Source organism: Hippocampus comes, unplaced genomic scaffold (genome assembly GCF_001891065.2).
Source record: "Hippocampus comes isolate QL1 unplaced genomic scaffold, H_comes_QL1_v1.1 scaffold1, whole genome shotgun sequence".
NCBI classification, from domain to species: Eukaryota; Metazoa; Chordata; class Actinopteri; order Syngnathiformes; family Syngnathidae; genus Hippocampus; species Hippocampus comes.
In genome coordinates this window covers 2,548,662-2,571,331 of record NW_017805010.1, presented here as the reverse complement: position 1 = coordinate 2,571,331, position 22,670 = coordinate 2,548,662, and the positions used below count along the sequence as shown (strand labels likewise).

General features: G+C 42.0%; 1 protein-coding gene across 1 annotated transcript in view; it reads left to right on the top strand.

Annotated features, from left to right (window-relative positions):
* Positions 1–22,670, top strand: part of LOC109511795 (plexin-A1-like) — a 202,670-nt gene that overhangs the window by 163,704 nt on the left and 16,296 nt on the right. Inside the window, exons 17-24 of the mRNA XM_019863124.1 lie at positions 2,820–2,913; positions 3,988–4,224; positions 7,277–7,411; positions 12,998–13,232; positions 14,809–14,957; positions 21,155–21,252; positions 21,865–22,023; positions 22,486–22,552. Coding sequence (XP_019718683.1) covers positions 2,820–2,913; positions 3,988–4,224; positions 7,277–7,411; positions 12,998–13,232; positions 14,809–14,957; positions 21,155–21,252; positions 21,865–22,023; positions 22,486–22,552 — 1,174 coding nt within the window. The remainder of the gene's footprint in view (positions 1–2,819; positions 2,914–3,987; positions 4,225–7,276; positions 7,412–12,997; positions 13,233–14,808; positions 14,958–21,154; positions 21,253–21,864; positions 22,024–22,485; positions 22,553–22,670) is intronic.

Sequence of the window (22,670 nt, the reverse complement as noted above, 5' to 3'; positions counted from 1 at the left end):
TGCAGGGTGCTTTAAAATGACAGTTTCACTGGTGATGTAATCGAAGGCCGCATTTTCTTTTTCAAACTTGGCATGCACATGTTGTGATAGACTGCTATTATAGTCTGATATCTACAATACTTTTTTTCATTTCACAAAGCGCTATTAGAGCCACACCGGAAAGAAAACACAAGAATGAGAAAATTATTCATTTATCATTACATAATTCTCACGAGGCGGCCCGGTGTCCAGTGGTTAACACGTCGACCTCACAGTGCAGAGGTCGTGGTTTCAATCCCAGCTCTGTCCTTCCTGTGTGGAGTTTGCATGCTCTCCCCGTGTCTGTGTGGGTTTTTTCCAGGTACTCCGGTTTACTCCCACATTCCAAAAACATGCATGCTAGGCTGATTGAACGCTCTAAATTGTCCCTAAGTGGGAGTGTGAACACGGATGGTTGTTCGTCTCTGTGTGCCCTACGATTGGCTGGCAACCGGTTCAGGGTGTCCCCCGCCTACTGCCTGAAGACAGCTGGGATAGGCTCCGGCATGCCACACCACCCTTGTGAGGATAAAGCGGATCAGAAAATGGATGGATGGATGGATGGATGGATGGATGGATGGATGGATGGATGGATGGATGGATGGATAATTCTCATTAAATGATGAGAAAAAAAATTGTAATGTTTATGAGACTCTCTTTCTACAGACCTGTCATATTCATTGGGTAATGTCATTGAATATACAGTACTGTAGTATTTGTTAAGCTTTTGGGTTGATTAGCATTTAATGACATCCAGCAGGTTAATTTTTAATTGTTTTTTTTTTCAGAAGAGGTCCCAGTTTTGATCAAATTACATGAAACTACTTATGGTGCAACCAAGGAAAAACGTTTCAAAACTCATTGTCTGTAAAGACAAGATAACATTAGAAAACAAAAACACTTCCCATACATTTACAGGTATGGAGAAAATGGCAGAACACTTTGATTTAGCTGGCATGGTCCCGACAATGTCACCGTCACAGCTCAGCTCAAATCGAAAGGATGATGACGATTAGACGTGAAATCACATTTCATCATCTCTGTCTCATTGTCTGCCTTTGCGTGTCAGCAGAGAATTGGCACTTTTGCTCGAGCGGTGATAAGTGAGGAAAGGCATTTAAAGGGAGTGTTAGAGCACCGCCGCTGTGCAAGTCCGATGATGATCCATTTGGATGAAGACAGAGCACTTGAGTCAATGACAAGTGTTCATATGGGATCCAAAAGAGAGACGGAGGTAACAGTGGAGGTTGCAAAACTCTTTTTTTAAAATTGAATTATAGTTTTAACGATTGCTGCTCATACCAGAGGAAGACAGGCAACGTGTCGGTGCTGTCAGAAAGTCTTCAACTGTACACTTGAATTAAATACAACCTCAGCATTTTTCACTTCTAGCTTGTATTTGATCGAGTCATCCGTAAGTGGCAGTGCCAGTAGACCAGCTGAATGCGTGATCAATTATAATTGAGTGCAGGGACGTAAGTGATGGATGTAAGTGAGTGTGTAGTTTGTAAAGCAGATAAATTACAGCCAAGGCAACTGCCAGCGGAGGAGTGGATCATTTAGCAAAATCAATCAATAATGGGACTCGCTCCATGATTTTTTACTCCAAAGCAATGTTGCTGGAAACGGTATAGACTATTTTTTATTTTGTCAAGTGGCTGCACACATTAGAATAACTTGGATTTTGATACTAGTCGTTTTAAGTAGATGTATAGTCGACTTAAAAAAACGTATCTGGATGCAAATGGTCTTTTTTCGAGTCAATTCAACGCATCATTTTTTGCAGCACGATACACTATCGACAACGATATTCTCAGTTCTTATTTATTCTTCACATGACATATACAGTAGCATTTAGTGTAGCATGCAGATCTCAAATAGGACTTGGGTCTTAAAGTGGACAGTGATTTTAAATTGGACCAGCAAATCGGTGCTGTTGTTAAATCCAGCTTCTTTCATCTTAACCAGCTTACTAAAGTCACATCATGGCTAGTTTACTGTAATGCACTTTGGAGTAAGCCAATCCTCCATTAAGCTTCTCCAGTTGGTCCAGAATGCTGCTGCTCACTTCTTAACTGTCAAGAGGGAGCACATAACTCCTACTCTGGCATCCCTTCACTGGCTCCCGACACTTCATCGAGTTTGGCTTTTGTCTCAGCATAAGACTTGATTTTTAGTTTTACTGTTTTTGTGCTTTCGAATGTCTTCATTATTAATTTATTGTTTTGTCGTTTGTTGTTGTGTGAATTATTTTTGCTCCATGTATAGCACTTTGTATACAGCGGTGGTTGTTCTAAGGTGCTTTATAAATACAGTTGAGTTGAGTTGAGGATTCATGGAAAGAAACAGGAGAGTAAACGATCTGAATTTTGATCATCGGCAAATTGTACACCTGCACTTATTTATACATGCTTGATTTTATGAATAATATTCAGATCTTGCGATTCTGTTGCGCGCTTAGTCTATCTATTGTCTTTTGTTGAACATGTCAAGACTGAGCCAATGGTTTGCTTTGACATGACACAAATATTATTTGCAAAATGTGCAGTTTTGGGTTTTCTCAGAAAGATTCTAAGCATATATGCACATAAATGTAAAGGTCAGTCTGAGAGGAATGGAAGAAAATTACATCCGTATGAGATCTGTGAAAGTGAAGGAGTGGAAGGTGTTACCACTAAAAAGATGGGAACCACTCCATATTTTCATTTCCTATCCATGTGATTACCTGTTTTATACATTCACCTGATGTACTGAGGGTTCTTCTTGCTGCAAAGTGTAAATGTCTTCTTTCATCGTTGCAGTGGTGGAACTGTCCTGACAGTGAGTGGGACCAACCTTGCAACAATCCGGGAACCAAAGATAAGGGCCAAGTATGGGCAGGCAGAGTCTTTTCATGTAAGTATGATTGTGACACACAAACTCTCACCCACTCGAGTTCCCCATTTTATTTTTTATTTAGTTGTTTGTTTAAGAGCGAGTATCAGCAACGGGATGGCGACGGCTATGCCGCATTACAAGGGAAACTACTTTCAATGCACGATCATTGTGTGGTTTGAATTATTGACTTCATCTCCTATCCTTACAGAAATTTGAATTATGAATTAAAATCCACATCTTAGCGCAGGTGCTTGCACAGGCTGTTTGCAAGCGCAGATATCTGCTCAAGTTCTATACACGTACATTATTTACTCCCAAACGAGCATAATCTGTCAGATTCACAAGGCACAGTCATCATTCCCCCAGCGTCTTCTGCTTGAGGTGTCAGAAAGTGTGTTGATCACTTGTTCTCTTCTGTTTCAACCTCAGGCCACATTCCAAAGGTCAGTGTGCCACATGATTCTCAACTCGATTCATTTATTTACATGCCACTTTCATAACAGCTGCATCTGCTATAATTCTGTCACAAAATGAGATAAACAACGACAATAATGCTTTTGTAAAAAATAAATAAATAAATAACATAATATAAATTAATAAGTCACTGATGGTGTAGTGATACACTCGCCTGACTTGTGTGCCGGCAGTGTGGGATCGGTTCTCACTCAGTGGATGTGGATGTGAATGGTTGTTCCTCTCTACATGTGATCTACGACTGACTGGCAACCAGTTCAGGGTGGAGTCCGCCTTTCGCCCCAAGTCACCTGGGATTGGCTCCAGCATGCCCCGCGACCCTATTCAGGATAAGCCGTGTTGAAAATGGATGGATGGATGTCAATTAATTTGTTAAAACAATACATTAAGTCAAATCGTGGGACAAATAAAGGTTATCTTATCTTATTTTCTCATGGACAAAAAAAGAATTATGGACCTTTTGTTGTTGTTGGCACGTTTACGTTAAGCCACACTGGTAAATACTAACCAGTGGTAATTGTGCCATTGATATGTGACAAAGAAATAGGCAGTCGTACAGCAATGTTAGCATTGTTCAACTAACTTCTTGTGTTCTCTTTCTGTCTTTCTCATTTACAGAACTGTACGGTGTACAACAACTCAGTCATGGTCTGCCTCGCTCCATCTGTGGCAGACTCTGAGCTGGGCTTTTCTGAAACCGGCACGGGTCCTGATGAGATTGGATTTTACATGGACAATGTGAACTCCTTGGTGGTGGTCAATGAGACTTTCAGCTACTATCCCGACCCTGTGTTTGAACCGCTCAGCTCATCGGGGATAATGGAGCTCAAACCAACATCTCCACTGATACTGAAGGTCAGAAATGCAGCTTGATTTATTCTCTTTTCGATATTTTTTTTTTCCAGTCGTACACTAAGATAATTTGCTACACAGTAAAAATCTAGACGTTTCACTCCAAAAATCTTCCATTTTAGTAGGGGACAAAACCATAATGCTGGGTTTATACTGTGTTCCTGGTGGCCACAACAGCACCCACTGTTTGCCTCAAACATCGTGCGCTGTGGCCTTTTGACCATTTTTTTCCCCCTCCTTGTCAAGTTTTGTCATGGTGCATCATTATCTCTGTGGATGGGCCATTTGGCGAAGGAGCTGCTGAGTCCTGGAGGCTCACAGGCGCACCCTGGTTCTCCCGTGGTCAAACACAGGTGCCAGTAATTTCCCTCACAGCCCATCATATTTCTGATGGGATCTTTTAGATTGCTCACGCTAAGATCAAGTTATGATGTTTTTCACGTTCTATAAAGGCTTTATACAAATGAAACATGGCACTGGGCAACTTTGGAATAAATTTGTGGCCACGGCAGTCTCGAAAAATCTCGATAAAGCTACCCTGTGAAACCACCTCCCAGACCGCGAGCACCGTGTCAAACCACCACCCGCTGTATTGCACTAGTCCTGTAAATTGTTACCCAACTGGAAGTGCCGTAATTGAAGAAAGAAAGCATGTTCTGTATTGATGGCATATTCTTTTTCGTTGACAAAAAAAAAAAAGAAAACTTTATGAAAATCGGTCGACAAATGAGCAAGTTATGACATGCATGGACGTTTTCAAGATACATGCATTGCCTTTGATGGGAACGTTGCCGCTACGTAGGAAGGTAGTTTAGCTGGGCTGCTACTGAGTGCTGGGGTTTCATCTCAACTCAACTGTATTTATAGAGCACTTTAAAACAACCACCGCTGTATACAAAGTGATGTACATGGAGCAAATATCATATATACAACAATAAACAATAAAAACAAAAAAATAATAACGAAGACAGTACAAAGCATGGTTTATGGTTGAAGCACTTTGTGAATAGAGCGGTATAATAAGATCCTAGCTTGCCAGTCACTGGCATGATTAAAAAGTGTGTCAGGAAAAAAACAATCAGCAAAAACCTCTATAACAAAAATACTAAACCGGAATCTACACGGCCAAGAACGACTACGAACATGAGCAAGAAGGTCTACAAAATAACACTTGAGGCAGTACAACGAGCAAGGTCAATAAACGACCATGCAGCTCGGCAGTCCTTAAATACATGGCAGGCTTGATTGGTAAACACGGAACAGGTGCGCCTGCTGGAGGGAAACGCCCTTCACTCCAGCTGGACCGGGAACAAAACAAACGCAGGACATGACAGTAAATATGCTTCCTGTCCAAATACGGACAACCGACAAATTTTGTGACAGTTTAAAAATTTGGTTAGGGTTCTACCACAAACACAACTTGTCATGTTTGCCCCCCATGTTGTCTCACATCCATCTTGTTTAGTCCACGGTGAACTGAAAAGTGATTGCTGTTGTCACCGGGGAACACAATGTAAACATAAAATAGCACAACTTACCAAATGTAGATTGTACATGTAAATGACATTTTCATAGTGTCACAAACACAGGTCGTCCTTGGTTTACAGGAGAGTTCTGTTCCAAGTATCGGGTGACGTAAAGGCGAAGTCACAATCTGTTGTAGTCTATCATCACCGACCTATGCTAATGCAGTCGTAAAGTCAGGATTACAGCAATATGTGCATGAAAAGCAATTATTGGCTCGCAAAAAAGTCACAAAATCTCCTTATGGATTACACGATCGAGGAGATCGGATTATTCTTTCGGCAGTCCTTAAATACATGGCAGGCTTGATTGGTAAACACGGAACAGGTGCGCCTGCTGGAGGGAAACGCCCTTCACTCCAGCTGGACCGGGAACAAAACAAACGCAGGACATGACAGTAAATATGCTTCCTGTCCAAATACGGACAACCGACAAATTTTGTGACAGTTTAAAAATTTGGTTAGGGTTCTACCACAAACACAACTTGTCATGTTTGCCCCCCATGTTGTCTCACATCCATCTTGTTTAGTCCACGGTGAACTGAAAAGTGATTGCTGTTGTCACCGGGGAACACAATGTAAACATAAAATAGCACAACTTACCAAATGTAGATTGTACATGTAAATGACATTTTCATAGTGTCACAAACACAGGTCGTCCTTGGTTTACAGGAGAGTTCTGTTCCAAGTATCGGGTGACGTAAAGGCGAAGTCACAATCTGTTGTAGTCTATCATCACCGACCTATGCTAATGCAGTCGTAAAGTCAGGATTACAGCAATATGTGCATGAAAAGCAATTATTGGCTCGCAAAAAAGTCACAAAATCTCCTTATGGATTACACGATCGAGGAGATCGGATTATTCTTTATTATTGACTGTCATCAGAGACAAGTAACTTAAAACGAAACATTTTTTTGTGTGTCGTTAAAACATCACTTAGAGTCAACCGGTGTCCCTATTTTGTATCCATTTTGCATGTGTGTCGTAGTCGATGTAAATACTTTCATAATAACGCGAGCGCATGCATGAGCGTGTGCTTGTGCGTGTTATTCTTCGATGGAACGGAGGATGTTTACAAGGTTGCGGAGTGGGTTACGGGCTCCTGCGGAGACAATGGGATTACAAAGGGGAGTGTGTCTCTGTGTCCCACTGCTAAAGCAACAGGAGACACGGAAGCCATCGCCTCTCACTCACTTCTCTCAAGTCCCACGTATGATTTCTTTTATAGACTATTCACTTCACTTTCCTGAAGTTACTTGCCAGGTTTCATGTTGTGTTGCATTCATCTTCCTCCACTTGTAGCTTACTTCCCGTCTTCCTTCAAAAATTAAAAAAAAAAAAAAAAAAGGCATGTGCAGAAATTAACTGAGGCTTCTCAGTCCAGTCATGTTGCAGTGTGAAAATGAAGTCCAGCTCACCCGTTGACCTGAATGAGGACAAGCGCTCCAGAAAACGAATGGCTGGATATTGTTCATGAATGCGTTTGGTTTTTTTTTTTCCCCTCAATGTATTTGTCCTTGCCTTCGTTTAGGGTCGCAACCTGATCCCAGGTAACAGTCGTCTGAACTACACGGTCCTCATCGGAGAAACTCCCTGCGTTCTAACCCTGTCTGAGAGTCAATTACTGTGCGAGTGGCCCAACCTCACCGGACAACATAAAGTCACGGTCAGTGCAACTTTGTGAGGCACGGTCGGTCAATGTTTCAAGATGACACAAATTATGCAACCACAGTGTGTTAAAAAAAAAAAAAAAAAACCAACAATACATTATGTGGACGAAGAAGCTTTTCCTGTCTTCCATGCAGTTTCCTGGAACCTTTTCGGTCTGATTCTAAAACAATTCGAGAATGTTTTTTTTTTACAATTGTATATGTTTAATTTTGTATACTGAAATGATGACGATATTGTCTTAATCACAAATGATCGTATTTTCCGCACTATGAGGTGTATAAGGCACATCTTCAGTGAATGGCCTGTTTTAAAACCGGTTTCATATGAAGGGCGCACCGCAATATAAGGTGCATAGAATATAAGCTACAATAGAGGCTGAGGTTGCGTTATGCCTCCACTAGATGGAGCTACATTAAAGGGAATATAATAAAATACAGCTTTATTTCTATTGAGCTGTCACAACCACTGCAGCTGTAACAAAGCGCTTTACAGAACATTTAAAATACTACGTCCAAGAAATCAGAATATTGATCCATATATAAGGTGCATCGGATTATAAGGCACACGGCTTTTAAGAAAATTGAAGGCTTTTAGGTGGACCTTATAGTGCGGGAAATACGGTACTCAGTGCAAACTCTGTATCTATTTAATTGAACCTATGACTGATTCTTTTGTATAAATGGCACGAGGTGGATACACCGGTTCATTGTACCTTTTGCCATTTAATGGAAGAGCAAAAAATAATTCTGCCCGTCAGTATATATCGCTGGAATAGACGAATGAAAAAAGAAACATTTATAATTCATGCATCATTATTTTCTGATGAAGTAAGTTTGGATAATTTCTTGCGGTGCCCCTGATGACCTGTCATGGCACATTGGTTGGTAATCACTGCCATACTAAATAGCATGTTGGTGCTGTGTCAGAAATGTACTACGTCTAGAATGCGTCACATTTGGGCTTCTGCTACATATGTTGCACATGCACACGCCCGTACATAGGAAGCATTTTTTTTTTTTTTTTTGCGTGGGTTGTAAGTAAATCGTATCGTAGTATTCTGTGTTATTTCACCATTTCAAGAGGTTGAACCGATTTTTCTTCTCATCAAACGGAGATTTAACAATTCCTTTTCAGTTGTTTCACATGCACTGATTCAATTCAGATGGGGATCATTTCACAGGCTTCAAGTTGAATATATTTTGTACAAAATCTCTCCGGTGCACCGTACATTTGATCTGTTGTGTCCTCCATGACTTCATCATTGTTCCTCTCTGTAACAACCTGCTGGGCTGAAGTATGTTCAAATTGACCTCCTTCATGTTTATGCATTTAGAAACTATTCCCATCTGACAATGTCAGCACATAATGTCACTCTAACCTTGCTGTTGAATTATGGGAAGAAATCCTCGTGGCTTTCCCCAACGATTTCCTCTGACAGATCCAGGTTCCGCTTCACTGAGCTGGCACACCAAGGTGGCTGTTAAATATGTAATGCTTAATTAACAGGGTTAACTTCGCAGGTTTCCGCCTCGCCTGTTGCTGAGCATCGGGTAGGCCTGACGGAAGTCTTGTTTTTAAGAAAAGTGCCACAGAGCCATGCTACGCTTTTGATGTTTTCATCCGTGAGGGCTGAAGGGGGTGCGCGTCTCGTTGAATGAACCTTCACACTATTTGCAGGTGTAAAAAAGACGAAAAAATTTCTTGCTATTCGGTGAAGCGTATTCGCATCATCAACCGTGAACGCGTCAGTGGTTCTTCGCAACAGGTGCCGCTTGTTGTTAAGTTCCCCCGTGTACTCTGTTATTCCAACATCTGTATTAGTTTTAGTCCATTTTATATACAGGGAATAAAATGAGCATAACCATCAATAAGGTGTTTTTGTTTTGTTTTTGGATTGGTGCTGGGAGTAATAACTGACGTGAATGATTGACATAGTAGATCGAGCAATGAATAGGAAGCAATGGTCAGTACCCAAGACTGGGTGACAGAACCGACCAATCAAGCTGCTGTCATTATTGATTGACATGTCGTTCAGCCAGTGACGATATGAACAGTGAGTGAGATGTCAATCAGTAATGAAGCAGAGGTTTTGAAATTCAGAGACTGCCAGAAGCCTGAGTCAGAGCTAAACATCGTATGAAATATTTTTTGAGAAGAAATGCTTTTTGGGAGATCCTAATAAGCTGACATGACATGACGGAGGAATCACAGCCAAGTCATTTTCACACATTCATGTGAAGTCTGAACTGTTTATTTTATTTTTTTATTTTTTTTACACGTGTCAAAAACCAATGCAACTTTTTCTTTTTTTTCTCAAGTATCCACAGTGTGAATGACGTCAATGTCACTTTCATCACGTTAGTATCAGAAAGCCAACACAAACAAGCTTCGTAAGTGCAGCCCACAGCAAGCGCCGAGCGGTACTTGCTTCTAACTGTCACCGCGCCGCAGACGTTCTTCTCTGATTCGCTCTGACTGCAGCAGACTTTAAAAATCAGCGCATCTCACGCTGAAGAAAGTCAACCTCAGGCAGACGACACAGCCCCCACTCGAATATATTTGGATGTATGTCTGAATATTTGTGCACCCACTCACCCCACCTCCCCCATGCCCCTTTTTAAACTTATAGCCAATGTCCTCTCACAACGGCCTCGCTTTATCTTTTTGACATTTGTTCCCTGCCGGTGACAGCCAATATGCCACCAAATCCAAATGACAGCACATCCATTTAATTCATCGTGATAGCTCTCAACGGCATCAACCAGCCAGCTCCAAGGTGGAACAACGTATTAAAAATCCTCACATGCAACACTCTTGCATTAAATGTTGCAAAGGTGTTGTGGTTGCGGTTGAGGCTGACCATCTTTTGATAGTACCCCAACAAAAACCCTATGCCTTCACTTCCGTGTCGATAAGCATCGACTTTTTATGTGCTCATGTGCACTGGCGAGTACTTTTGTACATGTGTGTTAAAGTGCACATTTATGCATGTGTTGCACGTGACACTGCGGAGAGGGACGCAGCTGTTGCACAAAGATGTTCCCCGAGTAGAATGACCTACATGCAGGGGACCCCAATGGGCGTCCAAACATACACAGTTTGTGTGGGTGTCAGTGAGGTCCCCACAATGTGTGTGTGTGTGTGTGTGTGTGTGTGTGTGCGTGCGTGTGTGTCAGCCAGGCTTTGCGTGTCCCTTCTGACGCTCAGCTGCGTGTTGGCAGCTGCATGCCTCCCTCGAGTTTTTCGAAGAAACTCGTTTGTTGTTTTGGCCTACAGCTTTTTCGTTCCTCCATCAGTTCTTCAGTCTGTCACAAGAGTAAAAATAGACACTGACTTTGAAAATGTGTGACCCAACCTCGTTGAGATGCCTGCGCCCGCGCGGCACTCGCATCATCTGAGGAGCTACAGTATCGTCAACCACGGTTGATCGTAAAACAATAAAATGTTCTACGTCCGCTTTGATAAGAGATGACTGCTTTGCTAGGTGAGAGGACGCTTCACTTGCTTCAACTTTCATTGTTATATTCTCTTTCCTTCTTCTTTGTGTTTAGTACGCCTTGTTGAGGGTGCACCTTCATTCGGCGTATGTGTGGCAAAAAAAAAAAAAAAAAAACATGCAAATCTTAGAGATTGAACATTAATAATGCTCAAGCACAGACCTCTAACCATTAGCCTCCGGTGCATAGCGCACCCCCTAACAGTGGCTACCGCCACCCAATATTTGTCTATTTCATTTGATATAAGGTATTGTATATTGTAACCTAATAAGATGATAAGCTGTCCACTGTCGTGACTGCTGTCCCTGGAAGGGTTAAAAGTCAACTTTATAGCCTGTCAATTTCTGGATCAAAGATACATTGCTGTTGTTGGGTTTTTTTTTGCTTTGTTTTGTTTTAATGAATTAATAAAAACATGTGAATAACTGCTATTTACAGAGCCCGTTCGGCGCAGCCAGTCTGGATGATAGCTAAAGGCACTTTGGTTTGATCAGCTCTTGACATATGTCGGATAAGTAGCATTGATTTGCGGGGAGAAAAAAATGTCTCGCTACAACAAAAACCAGTGACGCCTGCGTCAGATGTGAATTCACAACACATCTTGTGAGTTTGAGCGGCTAAGTAGTCTGAAAGGTTAGTTTCATGAGCATGCCATTCTCGTCTTTTTATTGTCTTTTCAACTCACTGATAACCGTCTGCGTCGTCCGAAGCTGTTGCACGTGTCTCTCTTTGTGCTAATTTGATTTGTACGCACACACAACATACGTAGATAGTGATGTTACACTTTCTGCTTTGATTTTTTTTTCTTCTTCTTCTAATTAGACATGAAAGTTCACTTTCAAGAACTTCAAAGTGTATAATCATTATTCATTTGAGTCGTGCATCAACCCCCCCAGTGGATGGCTTGATTTGATGGATTCCCATGCTGTGTGTTTCTTTATTTACTGAGATAAACTATTCTAATGCAAACGTACTTACTGAGTGCCGGAAAAAAAAACAAAAACACAAAAAAACATACGTGTTTCACTTTTCTTAATTGCCACGGCTGCTTGGGGAGGTATTTAAATGCAGCTAATTACTCTGTTTGATTACTTTTAATGTGGGTGAATATGCTTTATGCAGCGTTTTTCTTCACTTTGTCTCGCTTGAATAACTTCATGTCACTCTTATCTGATTTCTTGCTGGTGTTTTGACTTCATAAGATGTATTTTTAGCATGAGGCTGCAATATTTCTTTATGTCGCTACAGTATACTCTATGTATAAAACAAATCCATTGCATATTTGTTAGCACGGCATATGAATTGTGTCTGCAACATTCAGCTTTCGTTCAAAGTCAGCTGCTGAAGGATCAAGCTCACCCGTGACCTTCAACAAGTGTCACAAAATGGCATCGATGTTTCCGTAACAAATGAACTCCATTTTCTGGACCCTTCTCATTGAGCTCGATTCCATCACCAACAATGTTCAACAGTTCACAATTGGTTCTTTTAAATTCTATCCACCTCCAGACCAGAGATCATGAACAAAGCTGAGAAAGTCATCTGTTGAGATCTTCATCTACCACAGCCTGAAGCATCTCCCCTGCAGGCAAAAAAAAAATAAATTTAAAACTCAAAACGTTCCTGGCAAAGAGATTCCACAGTAATTAAGGTGATGTAAGGCTCCCCAAGCACGCGCCTGTCAAAGTTGGGCCTCCACACTGACTACAGAGGAGATCAAAATTTCATGATTCTTGAGGAAGAAAATGGGTCAAACAACTTTGCTTTCATCCGACCACCGAGTTTCGATCTCCTTAGACCGACGACTATTCCCCTCCAACCATCTGCTGCCGTCAGATGAACTCGTGCCTGCTCCTGTGCTTATTTTCGTCTTGATGAACTCGACTCCCGAGAGAAACAGAAAATACATTCACGGAAAAGTAAATAATTAGCAAGATGCTTTTCCCGAATGATCCTTTGAGCGGCGCCGTGAATGGTCAATTCTGATGAGGAAGCTTCCGAGCGTTTGCTTGCATCATATGGAACAGTCGCTTGAACTTCTGTGTACATTTCAATCATTAAAAATGCTCTTTGTGCATTTTCAGATCCGAGCCGGCGGATTTGAGTACTCCCCGGGTACCCTTCACATCTACTCGGATAGTTTGTTGACCCTGCCTGCCATCATCGGCATCGGAGGTGGCGGTGGGATGCTGTTATTGGTAATCGTCGCCGTGCTGATAGCCTACAAGAGAAAGTCAAGAGACGCCGACCGCACCCTGAAACGTCTTCAGCTCCAGATGGACAACTTGGAGTCCAGGGTGGCCCTGGAATGTAAAGAAGGTAGAGGGCAGCGCACATTGCAGCTTTGCTAAAAATGGAATTCGCATTTTCAAATGAAATTCCTGATACCGTAGAGTGGAATGTGTGATGCATTCCATTCTGGGAGGTTTGGGTTGGCCAACAGTGGGGTGGTGAGGTGGGGACGGGGCACGGGGGCTCCCCATACAAAATCAGGTGGACAAAAGTCCCTCTGGGTCAAACTGTCACCTTCATAAAAATTTTGCACTGCTTGGGCTAATCTGGTTTCACATGAGTGGATAAAGACATGAATGGCTCTCAATAACAAAACGTAAAATAAAAAAATTGAAATCTATATTTTAACCCTTTCATGAACCCTGTAACCTGACAACATGGTAAGCTTTCCACTGGAGTGTGACCGCTGTCCAAAGGAATGACTTGTCGCCGTGAATATTCGCATCACGTCATTTGTTCTGAATCACAAAATTTAAAAATAAGTTCATGACTGATAAAAACAGGCGGTCCGGTGGTTAGCGCGTTGACATCACAGGGCAGAGGTATCGGGTTCGATCCCAGCTCCGGCCTTCCCGTGTGGAGTTCCATCCTGCCTGGGTTTTCTCCAGGTCCTCCGATTTCCTCCCACATTCCAAAAACATGCATGGCAGGCTGATTGAACACTCCAAATTTTCCCGAGGTGTGAGTGTGAGCGCGGATGGTTGTTCGTCTCCGTGTGCCCTGCGATTGACTCGCAACCGGTTCAGGGTGTCCCCCGCCTACTGCCCGAAGACAGCTGGGATAGGCTCCAGCACCCCCTGCGACCTTTGTGAGGATAGAGCGGTTCAAAAAATTGGATGGATGGATAGACTGATAAAAATCAGAAAACAATTGTGCATTTATCTTTAAATAGAGTGAGTGACTATAAGCGCCAATGTAAACGATCTCACTCGAGTCATACCGCTTTGAACGTGGTTCGGCTCATTTCACGTGTCTTCTGGCGCGTGTTCTTCTTCTCTTCTCACCTTTTTTTTCTTCTTCCCTTCTCGCATTCCCCTCGTTGAAGCTGACTCATCATCTGGAATAAGTGTTTAAAAAAAAAAAATACAAAAACATTTACATCGATGGGAAAACACATTCTGTGCACATCGTAAAGAACCCATTCTGCCGTCTGCTCTCCCAGCTGTCCTTTAGAAATGCAAAAACGCGTGTGGGCGGAGAAACAGATAAAAGAGGCGGAGGGCGTGTCGTTCAATCATCAGCTAGCCATAATCAGAAGCGCCCATTGCAACATTGACCATGTGAAAGTAACATCTGAGCAGACATGAATAAATAATCATATATTAGAAATGACCAAGGCAGACCATTTAATGAACAATTTTCAAGTATTCTAAAAGGTAATGTCGATAGCTGTTTCAATGCCTTCGCCATCCAGCAGATGCACTAAAATACTGTCGCAAATAACGACAAAGTGAGGCTTTGGAGACAATCGTATTCATTCGCGACATCTATACAATTTAATCACGAATTAAATTGAACAATTATGAAATTTGAAATGCATTTCACTTTTATACAACAGTCAAATGTATGTGTTGTATATTCCCCTCCCTCCCCCTCCCCAAAGCTTTTGCCGAACTCCAGACCGATATTCACGAGCTCACACAAGAACTGGATGGCGCCGGAATTCCCTTCTTGGACTATCGGACATACGCTATGAGGGTGTTGTTCCCAGGCATTGAGGACCACCCTGTGCTCAAGGAGATGGAGGTACGGGTCAGTACATCACCATCTCATCTTCAAATTAAACCATACTAACATGGGATGGAACCAATTTCTAGGCTGCTGCACTGATGAACTAATATTAGTTTGCATCATTTAGCGCGGATGGTTGTTCGTCTCCGTGTGCCCTGCGATTGACTCGCAACCGGTTCAGGGTGTCCCCCGCCTACTGCCCGAAGACAGCTGGGATAGGCTCCAGCACCCCCTGCGACCTTTGTGAGGATAGAGCGGTTCAAAAAATTGGATGGATGGATAGACTGATAAAAATCAGAAAACAATTGTGCATTTATCTTTAAATAGAGTGAGTGACTATAAGCGCCAATGTAAACGATCTCACTCGAGTCATACCGCTTTGAACGTGGTTCGGCTCATTTCACGTGTCTTCTGGCGCGTGTTCTTCTTCTCTTCTCACCTTTTTTTTCTTCTTCCCTTCTCGCATTCCCCTCGTTGAAGCTGACTCATCATCTGGAATAAGTGTTTAAAAAAAAAAAATACAAAAACATTTACATCGATGGGAAAACACATTCTGTGCACATCGTAAAGAACCCATTCTGCCGTCTGCTCTCCCAGCTGTCCTTTAGAAATGCAAAAACGCGTGTGGGCGGAGAAACAGATAAAAGAGGCGGAGGGCGTGTCGTTCAATCATCAGCTAGCCATAATCAGAAGCGCCCATTGCAACATTGACCATGTGAAAGTAACATCTGAGCAGACATGAATAAATAATCATATATTAGAAATGACCAAGGCAGACCATTTAATGAACAATTTTCAAGTATTCTAAAAGGTAATGTCGATAGCTGTTTCAATGCCTTCGCCATCCAGCAGATGCACTAAAATACTGTCGCAAATAACGACAAAGTGAGGCTTTGGAGACAATCGTATTCATTCGCGACATCTATACAATTTAATCACGAATTAAATTGAACAATTATGAAATTTGAAATGCATTTCACTTTTATACAACAGTCAAATGTATGTGTTGTATATTCCCCTCCCTCCCCCTCCCCAAAGCTTTTGCCGAACTCCAGACCGATATTCACGAGCTCACACAAGAACTGGATGGCGCCGGAATTCCCTTCTTGGACTATCGGACATACGCTATGAGGGTGTTGTTCCCAGGCATTGAGGACCACCCTGTGCTCAAGGAGATGGAGGTACGGGTCAGTACATCACCATCTCATCTTCAAATTAAACCATACTAACATGGGATGGAACCAATTTCTAGGCTGCTGCACTGATGAACTAATATTAGTTTGCATCATTTAGCAATATGCTCGTTGCATATTTTCTGAATGAAAATGATGTTCACAGTAATTATTATCCAATAGCGGTATACAGTATACCAATAACGGTCAAATCTGAGGTTTGAGGCAAGATGAAAAGTCACACTTTGTTCATCTTAATCACACATCCTCTCCTTCATCTTAATATCTCCGGTTTCCTCTGTGAATGCAAATGACTAATCTCATCATTAGTGGGAACTCGTGGGACAGACATGCACCATATTCTCGTCTTAATGCCGGGAGGGAGGGTTTCCAGCATCTGACCGAAAAAAAAAAAAATACCCTCAATAAATCTGTTGAAAAAAAGAATACGCATTCATGCAGTGAAAGGAAAAGGGTCAAATTTGGGGTTTAACATGCATTAAAAAAATCTAAATCTAACCGTTATGAATGAAGAAATGACATGCTATGCTATCAGTAGTAAACCGAGCATGGAATGGTGCATCCCAACACGAATTGCTTCATTTAAACATTGTGGATCTAGACACTGGAGTTTGTAATCCGTGGCATGCTGAAGAGTTAGAATCACGACATGCAATTTCCCAATCAACTGTGAGTGAAACCAGTTTGTTTGGAAATTTGCAACCGTGTTGACAATGCAAAACAAATGGACAACCATACGTCGAACAAAAGATAATGCAGGCGAGTAGGCCCACCGTGAGCTCCAGCTGAAGCCTGACAAGTGTGTCGGCGGACTTAATGACTGACTTAGATTTCAAGTGATTTCTTAATGCATTTATGTCGATCATGTAAAGCACGAAAGCTCTCGGAGGAATTAATTTTCTCCGAGCGGCTCTCCAAGTGAAAAAGATTGTAGAGCTCTGCGTCGTTTAGCTCAGGCGTTCGTCATCCAAGTGTGCCATCGTTCCCTTTTCTCTCTTCCTGAAGAATCAACAGATGTGGGCTTCTTGATTATTGAATGGAACATGAATGTGCAATAACATTTTGCCTCGTAACACGTCGCTTTATTTTCACTTTGAAGAGTGCCTCACACAGGCCAGGAAAGAATCGAATCGCTCGCAAAGCATCTTTATCTCGAGCTACTAAGCAGCAAATGTAGTATTTATTCATTATCTAACAATAATAAGCACAGACCAGTGTGGAAATTATGGCCGGACAAAGCCAAATAGTGGATGTTTAGTGACTATTGTAAGAATGTCTTTTTCAAGAGAAACTGGAACAGAAACAGACTATTTGGCAACTTGGTTTGCTGTTTTAAAAACAAAATGCAGTTTGGTTGTAAAATTTAACTGTGGTTAATTGTACTTTATAGCATCCCACTCCAGTCCAAACCATCTATTGGTTGTTGATGAGTAAATTTGAATGCATAACCGCGGGGAGAGCCGACGGAGCAAATTAAACTTGCAATCTTTTATCTCCAAATTTTGGTGTGTTGGTGTGTCAGTGGGCGGACCGGTGGACCAGTGGTTAGCGCGTTGACCTCACAGTGCAGAGGTCGGGGTTCGATCCTGGCTCCGGTATTCCTGTGTGGAGTTTGCATGTTCTCCCCGCGCCTGCGTGGCAGGCTGATTGAACACTCGGAATTGTCCCTAGGTGTAAGTGTGAGCGTGGATGGTTGCTCGTCTCTGCGTGCCCTGCGATTGGCTGGCAACCGGTTCAGGGTGTCCCTCTCCTATTGCCCGAAGACGGCTGGGATAGGCTCCAGCACACCACGCGACCCTTGTGAGGATAAAGCAGTTTGGAAAATGGATGGATGGTTGGTGTGTCAGTATGTCTTTACACCCAAAGCACATCCTCAGTTTTAACAAAAAAAAAGCTGACAACAGTTAAAAAAAAGGATTAATGATTTACATCTGTTTCAGATGCATTATATAATTTCATTACTTGTGCCGTGCTGTTGTGAATTGCTCTCACAGTATCAAAATAAAATTGACTATTTATGAGACTAAAAGTATGACACGGTTACGAATCACAGTGATGCTGACGTTGTCGGAAAACAGTTTTTAACTGTGACATTGTGCTTATCTTTTGGTTTTCACTTCCTCCAAAACGCACGTTAAGCCCACGTTGCTCGCACCGCCATCCGCCCAAATAACAACTGTCGGCGCATGCTCCCAATTTTAACTAACGTTAAGTTTGAGCGATGTGGTTGAGGTGAGGGCGGCGAGAAGTGACGGCCACAATTACTGAATTGATAAGAAATATGGCAAAACATTTTGCACAAGCAGAGCCTGGAATGGTGCAGGGTGAACAACTGTCAGCAATTTTGTACACAAGCTTGACAAGATGCGAAATCCCTCGATCCAAATGTGAAACTCGACATGGTCCTATTAAGTTGAGGTATACAGGAATGCTTACGTGCTTTACAGTTATGTCTTAGACTTCCTTTTCCTCGGTATTTCCCAATGGGTTATGCGTGTAATCCGGCGGCCCGTGGAAACTCACGCCAGCGGCTTTATTGCTCTGTGTGAAGTACCTCTCCCTAAAGACAGAGCAGCTACGCTCTACTTATACACGTACGGACATTACATACACACAACCGGGCTCGCAGATAAGCACAAACCTTTTCTCACTCGAGGTTGATATATTTTTATATTTTTTGGGGGGTGTTGTCGCTAAATCACACAATCAATACTTACACTACGTAAATCGTGCCAGGATTCTCATTTAGTGCTCTCGAGACAGACCTCGACACTTCATTATAGCACATCGCGGGAGACGATGCGGTGCCAAAAGGATGATGGCACGAGAGGTAGAAACAGTGGGTTCGTTCATGCACGTGAAAGAGGAAAAACACACAAAAAAAAAAACAGTGAGGGATTAAAACAGAATGACCAAAGAGACCATTCGAGAAGGAGGTGGGCGGGAGCCAGTGGTTGACAGACAGCCATCTTTGGGGTGTTTAGTGTGTTGTGCTTGAGTGGTGACAGGCGCAAGCCAGTGGGACGAGCGAGCGTGTCACCGTCTCTGACACAAACACGTACAATCACGTTACGCCTCAATGCCTTTTTCACTCCTTTTTTTTTTTTTGCTTTCTCTTCACAAGGAAGCTGTTGTGGTTGTTGATGCGTTCTCAAAATTCAACATTTTTCGAAGTCATGTCACCATTTCTGAAAAAGGATTGATCATTTTAGACATTTGAGCACATTCACGTTGCCCAGTAGTCTTATTTCACTTTTGGCTGAACCCGACTGTATTTAGGGGCTCTCCACAGTGAGTTTTCCTCTACCGTCCATCTATCCGTGTCTTGTGCATCCTCTGCTCTAACTGCAGCTACGGTATCTACAATTCTTCCCTCACCCCATTCACAAATCTCCTCTTTAGTCTTTGCCTGGCAGCTCCATTTCCGGCATCCTCCCACCGATATATCTCCAGTGTCCTTCCTCGGTTGAAACACGTCCTTTCTCTGTCCAAAACATTTCGATCTGGCCTTTCCAGATTTGTCTCCGAACCTTCCAATCTGTGCTGACCCTCTTCTTGATCCCGTCCATTCTCTTCACAAGAGAATCTCAGCAATCTCACCTCCGCCACCTCCAGCTCTGCCTCCCGTCTTCTGCCCATTGCTACCGTCTCTAGACCAACCATACAACCGGTCTAACTCCCGTCCGATGAACCTTTTCTTTCACTTCAGTTGCTGCTCTTTTGTGACAGATCGCCCTTGACACTTTCTTCCACCCACTCCATCCTGCCTGTACTCCCTTCTTTGCCTAACCTCCACATTCCAATTTGCTTTGAACAGATGGTCCCAAGTACTGTATGCATGCATGTGTGTGAAACCGTTGTCCACAAAAATGGACACGGGATCCTTTTTTCAGATTTTGAAATGAAAAAAAATCATCTTGGTGACTTTCCAATTCTCTGTTGATGTACACATTTATTTTGTTTTGTTTCTACGATGTCAGTGTGCACTTTTACCTTTTAACAGATTTTTAAAAATATTTTTTAGTATTGGGCGACACGGTCGTAGTATTTTTAGTATTGTTCGCACGTCCACCTCACAGTACAGAGGTCCAGGGTTTGATTCCGAGCTCCGGCCTATCTGTGTGGAGTGTGTGTGTGTGTGTGTGTGTGTGTGTGTGTGTGTGTGTATGTGTGTGTGTGTGTGTGTGTGTGTGTGTGTGTGTGTGTATATACTGTATATAAGATCACAATGTTTCTTAAATCTGGACCTGTTTAATTGAACTCAGGCGGTCCGGTGGTCCAGTGGTTAGCGCGTCGTCCTCACAGTGCAGAGGTCGTGGGTTCGATTTCTGTTGCATGAATGCTGAGAGGTGGAGTCACAGGTTAATTGCATCTTCTGCCATCTAGTGGAAGAGAATGTAATTATTCTTAATTTATAGATGAATAAAGATGGACTAAAGAGATATTAATCTTCAGACCACATGACTGAAATGTTAAAGTTGCATTGCTCAGGCAAAGAAATTTGTACCTCTCCAGCCAACCTGTCGTCATTTGAATCCCACTGTCAAAGTGTGTCCAGATTTCTCGACAGTGGTGACAACCATTCTTTCTTTGACAATTTTCTAACAGGAACCATCCCCCCTGCCATGCCAGAAAGGCAATTATGTCAAATTGTCTGCTAAAATAATTTCTCAGATGGACAAAAAAAAAAAAACCAGCACGACAGCCAGACGTTTACCATCACTCTGTGTTGGAAAAAAAAAATCTTTCCTAAATGGTTCCTCTGTGTTCAGTACTCACTGAATTCCTTTTTTTTAATGGTGTTGTCTTTACACGTGTTTCTTCGTATTCCATTCATTGACTTTGACACACCACAAGCATTTAGATTTGATTCGATGTTAAATTACCATAAATTTTGATTTCTTTTGTCCGTTCCTGTTGGAAATCTCTGACACGAAAAAGAAATGACAGGAATGCTTCTGTGTTCCCGTTGTTCTTTTCTGCTATTATTCCTGGCGTGAATCAGCTTTTCTTTTTTTTCTTCAGGTGCAGGCAAATGTTGAAAAGGCCCTGACTTTATTTGGCCAGCTGCTCACAAAGAAGCACTTCCTTTTGACATTCATAAGAACGCTGGAAGCACAGAGGTCTGTGGACTTGTTTTTACAATTTCTTCATTTATTTTGCATTTCTTATTTGAAGGAGTACTCGGGTGCCTGAAGATGACGTTTGTTGAGGATGCTCTCAAGTTGCACTTTAATAAAGTCAATGCAACAGTCAATGTTTTGGCACATGAACACTATCATCACATTTGTGGCTGAACTCGTTAAATTTCCGAACTTTCTTACTTGGCGTCTGACAAAGTTTCTCTTGCAGTTACAAAATACGATATTTTATGGCTTTGTCGTTCTGCTCCTTCAAATTTTCAAGCCATAGACTTGAGATGTTCTAAGCACTTGAGATGTTCGAAGCACAATGAGGTCACTATTGCAATAATGGCCTGCTTTCAAGGACAGGGAATAACGAAAATATAGTGAAAGGATTTGAACTACATTGGATATAGACTTCGATTTGAATAAAGTTGTGAATTAGAAACTTAATGACTGTTGAAATGAATTAACTTGCATGATAGGCAAAACCATTTGTTAAATATTTTATATAACATGATAAATGAAGCACATTGAGTTGCCCTGTGTATGAAATGCGCTATATAAATAAAGTTGCTTTGTCTTGACTTCACACTCAAAATGGATTTCCAGGTCGTTTTCAATGCGGGACCGAGGGAATGTGGCGTCCTTGATCATGACGGCCTTGCAGGGGGAAATGGAGTATGCGACGGGAGTCCTGAAGCAGCTTTTGTCCGACCTGATTGACAGAAACTTGGAGAGTAAAAACCATCCCAAGCTGCTTCTCAGGAGGTGAGGAAGGCAAACGGAAACTCCTCCAAAGCACCATGAACTGGATAGGTTGTGACAATGGAAGATTGTGAGGAAAAAAGGGGCACAATGAAATTCTCCCTCAGTAAGATTGCGCCATGTCCTGCGCAAAATTTAAAAAAAAAAACCAATCATAAAAAAAAAGGGACCTCGAGGAAATGTCCAACCAGTTGCATATGTTTTTTTTTTATTTTAATTATAGCAGATTGAGTAAATATATTGTCATCCATTCACTGCTGCCGAGTTTTTTTAGATATATATTTTTTTTTTTTACTGCACAGAAAACATGCAATATTCATTGTGTTTGTCATTGTGGTAAACTTAATTTCCTCCTTTCACAGCCCTCCCAAAATAAGAATGTCATGTACAAACATGCTTAATGCTTCTTGCTGATGGTAATAAAGGTATTTATTTGCATAATATGTTCTTTTGTGTGTGTAACAGAACGGAGTCTGTTGCTGAGAAAATGCTGACCAACTGGTTTACGTTCCTTTTGTATAAGTTCCTCAAGGTAAGGCCAAAAACTTTAGTCTGTTTTTTTTTTTTTTTGCAGTCCAGTATTGCAGATTAAAATTGTTGTACTTTCAGTGGTTTGCGCTCTAATTTCACCCTCATAGCTTAAAGGCCAC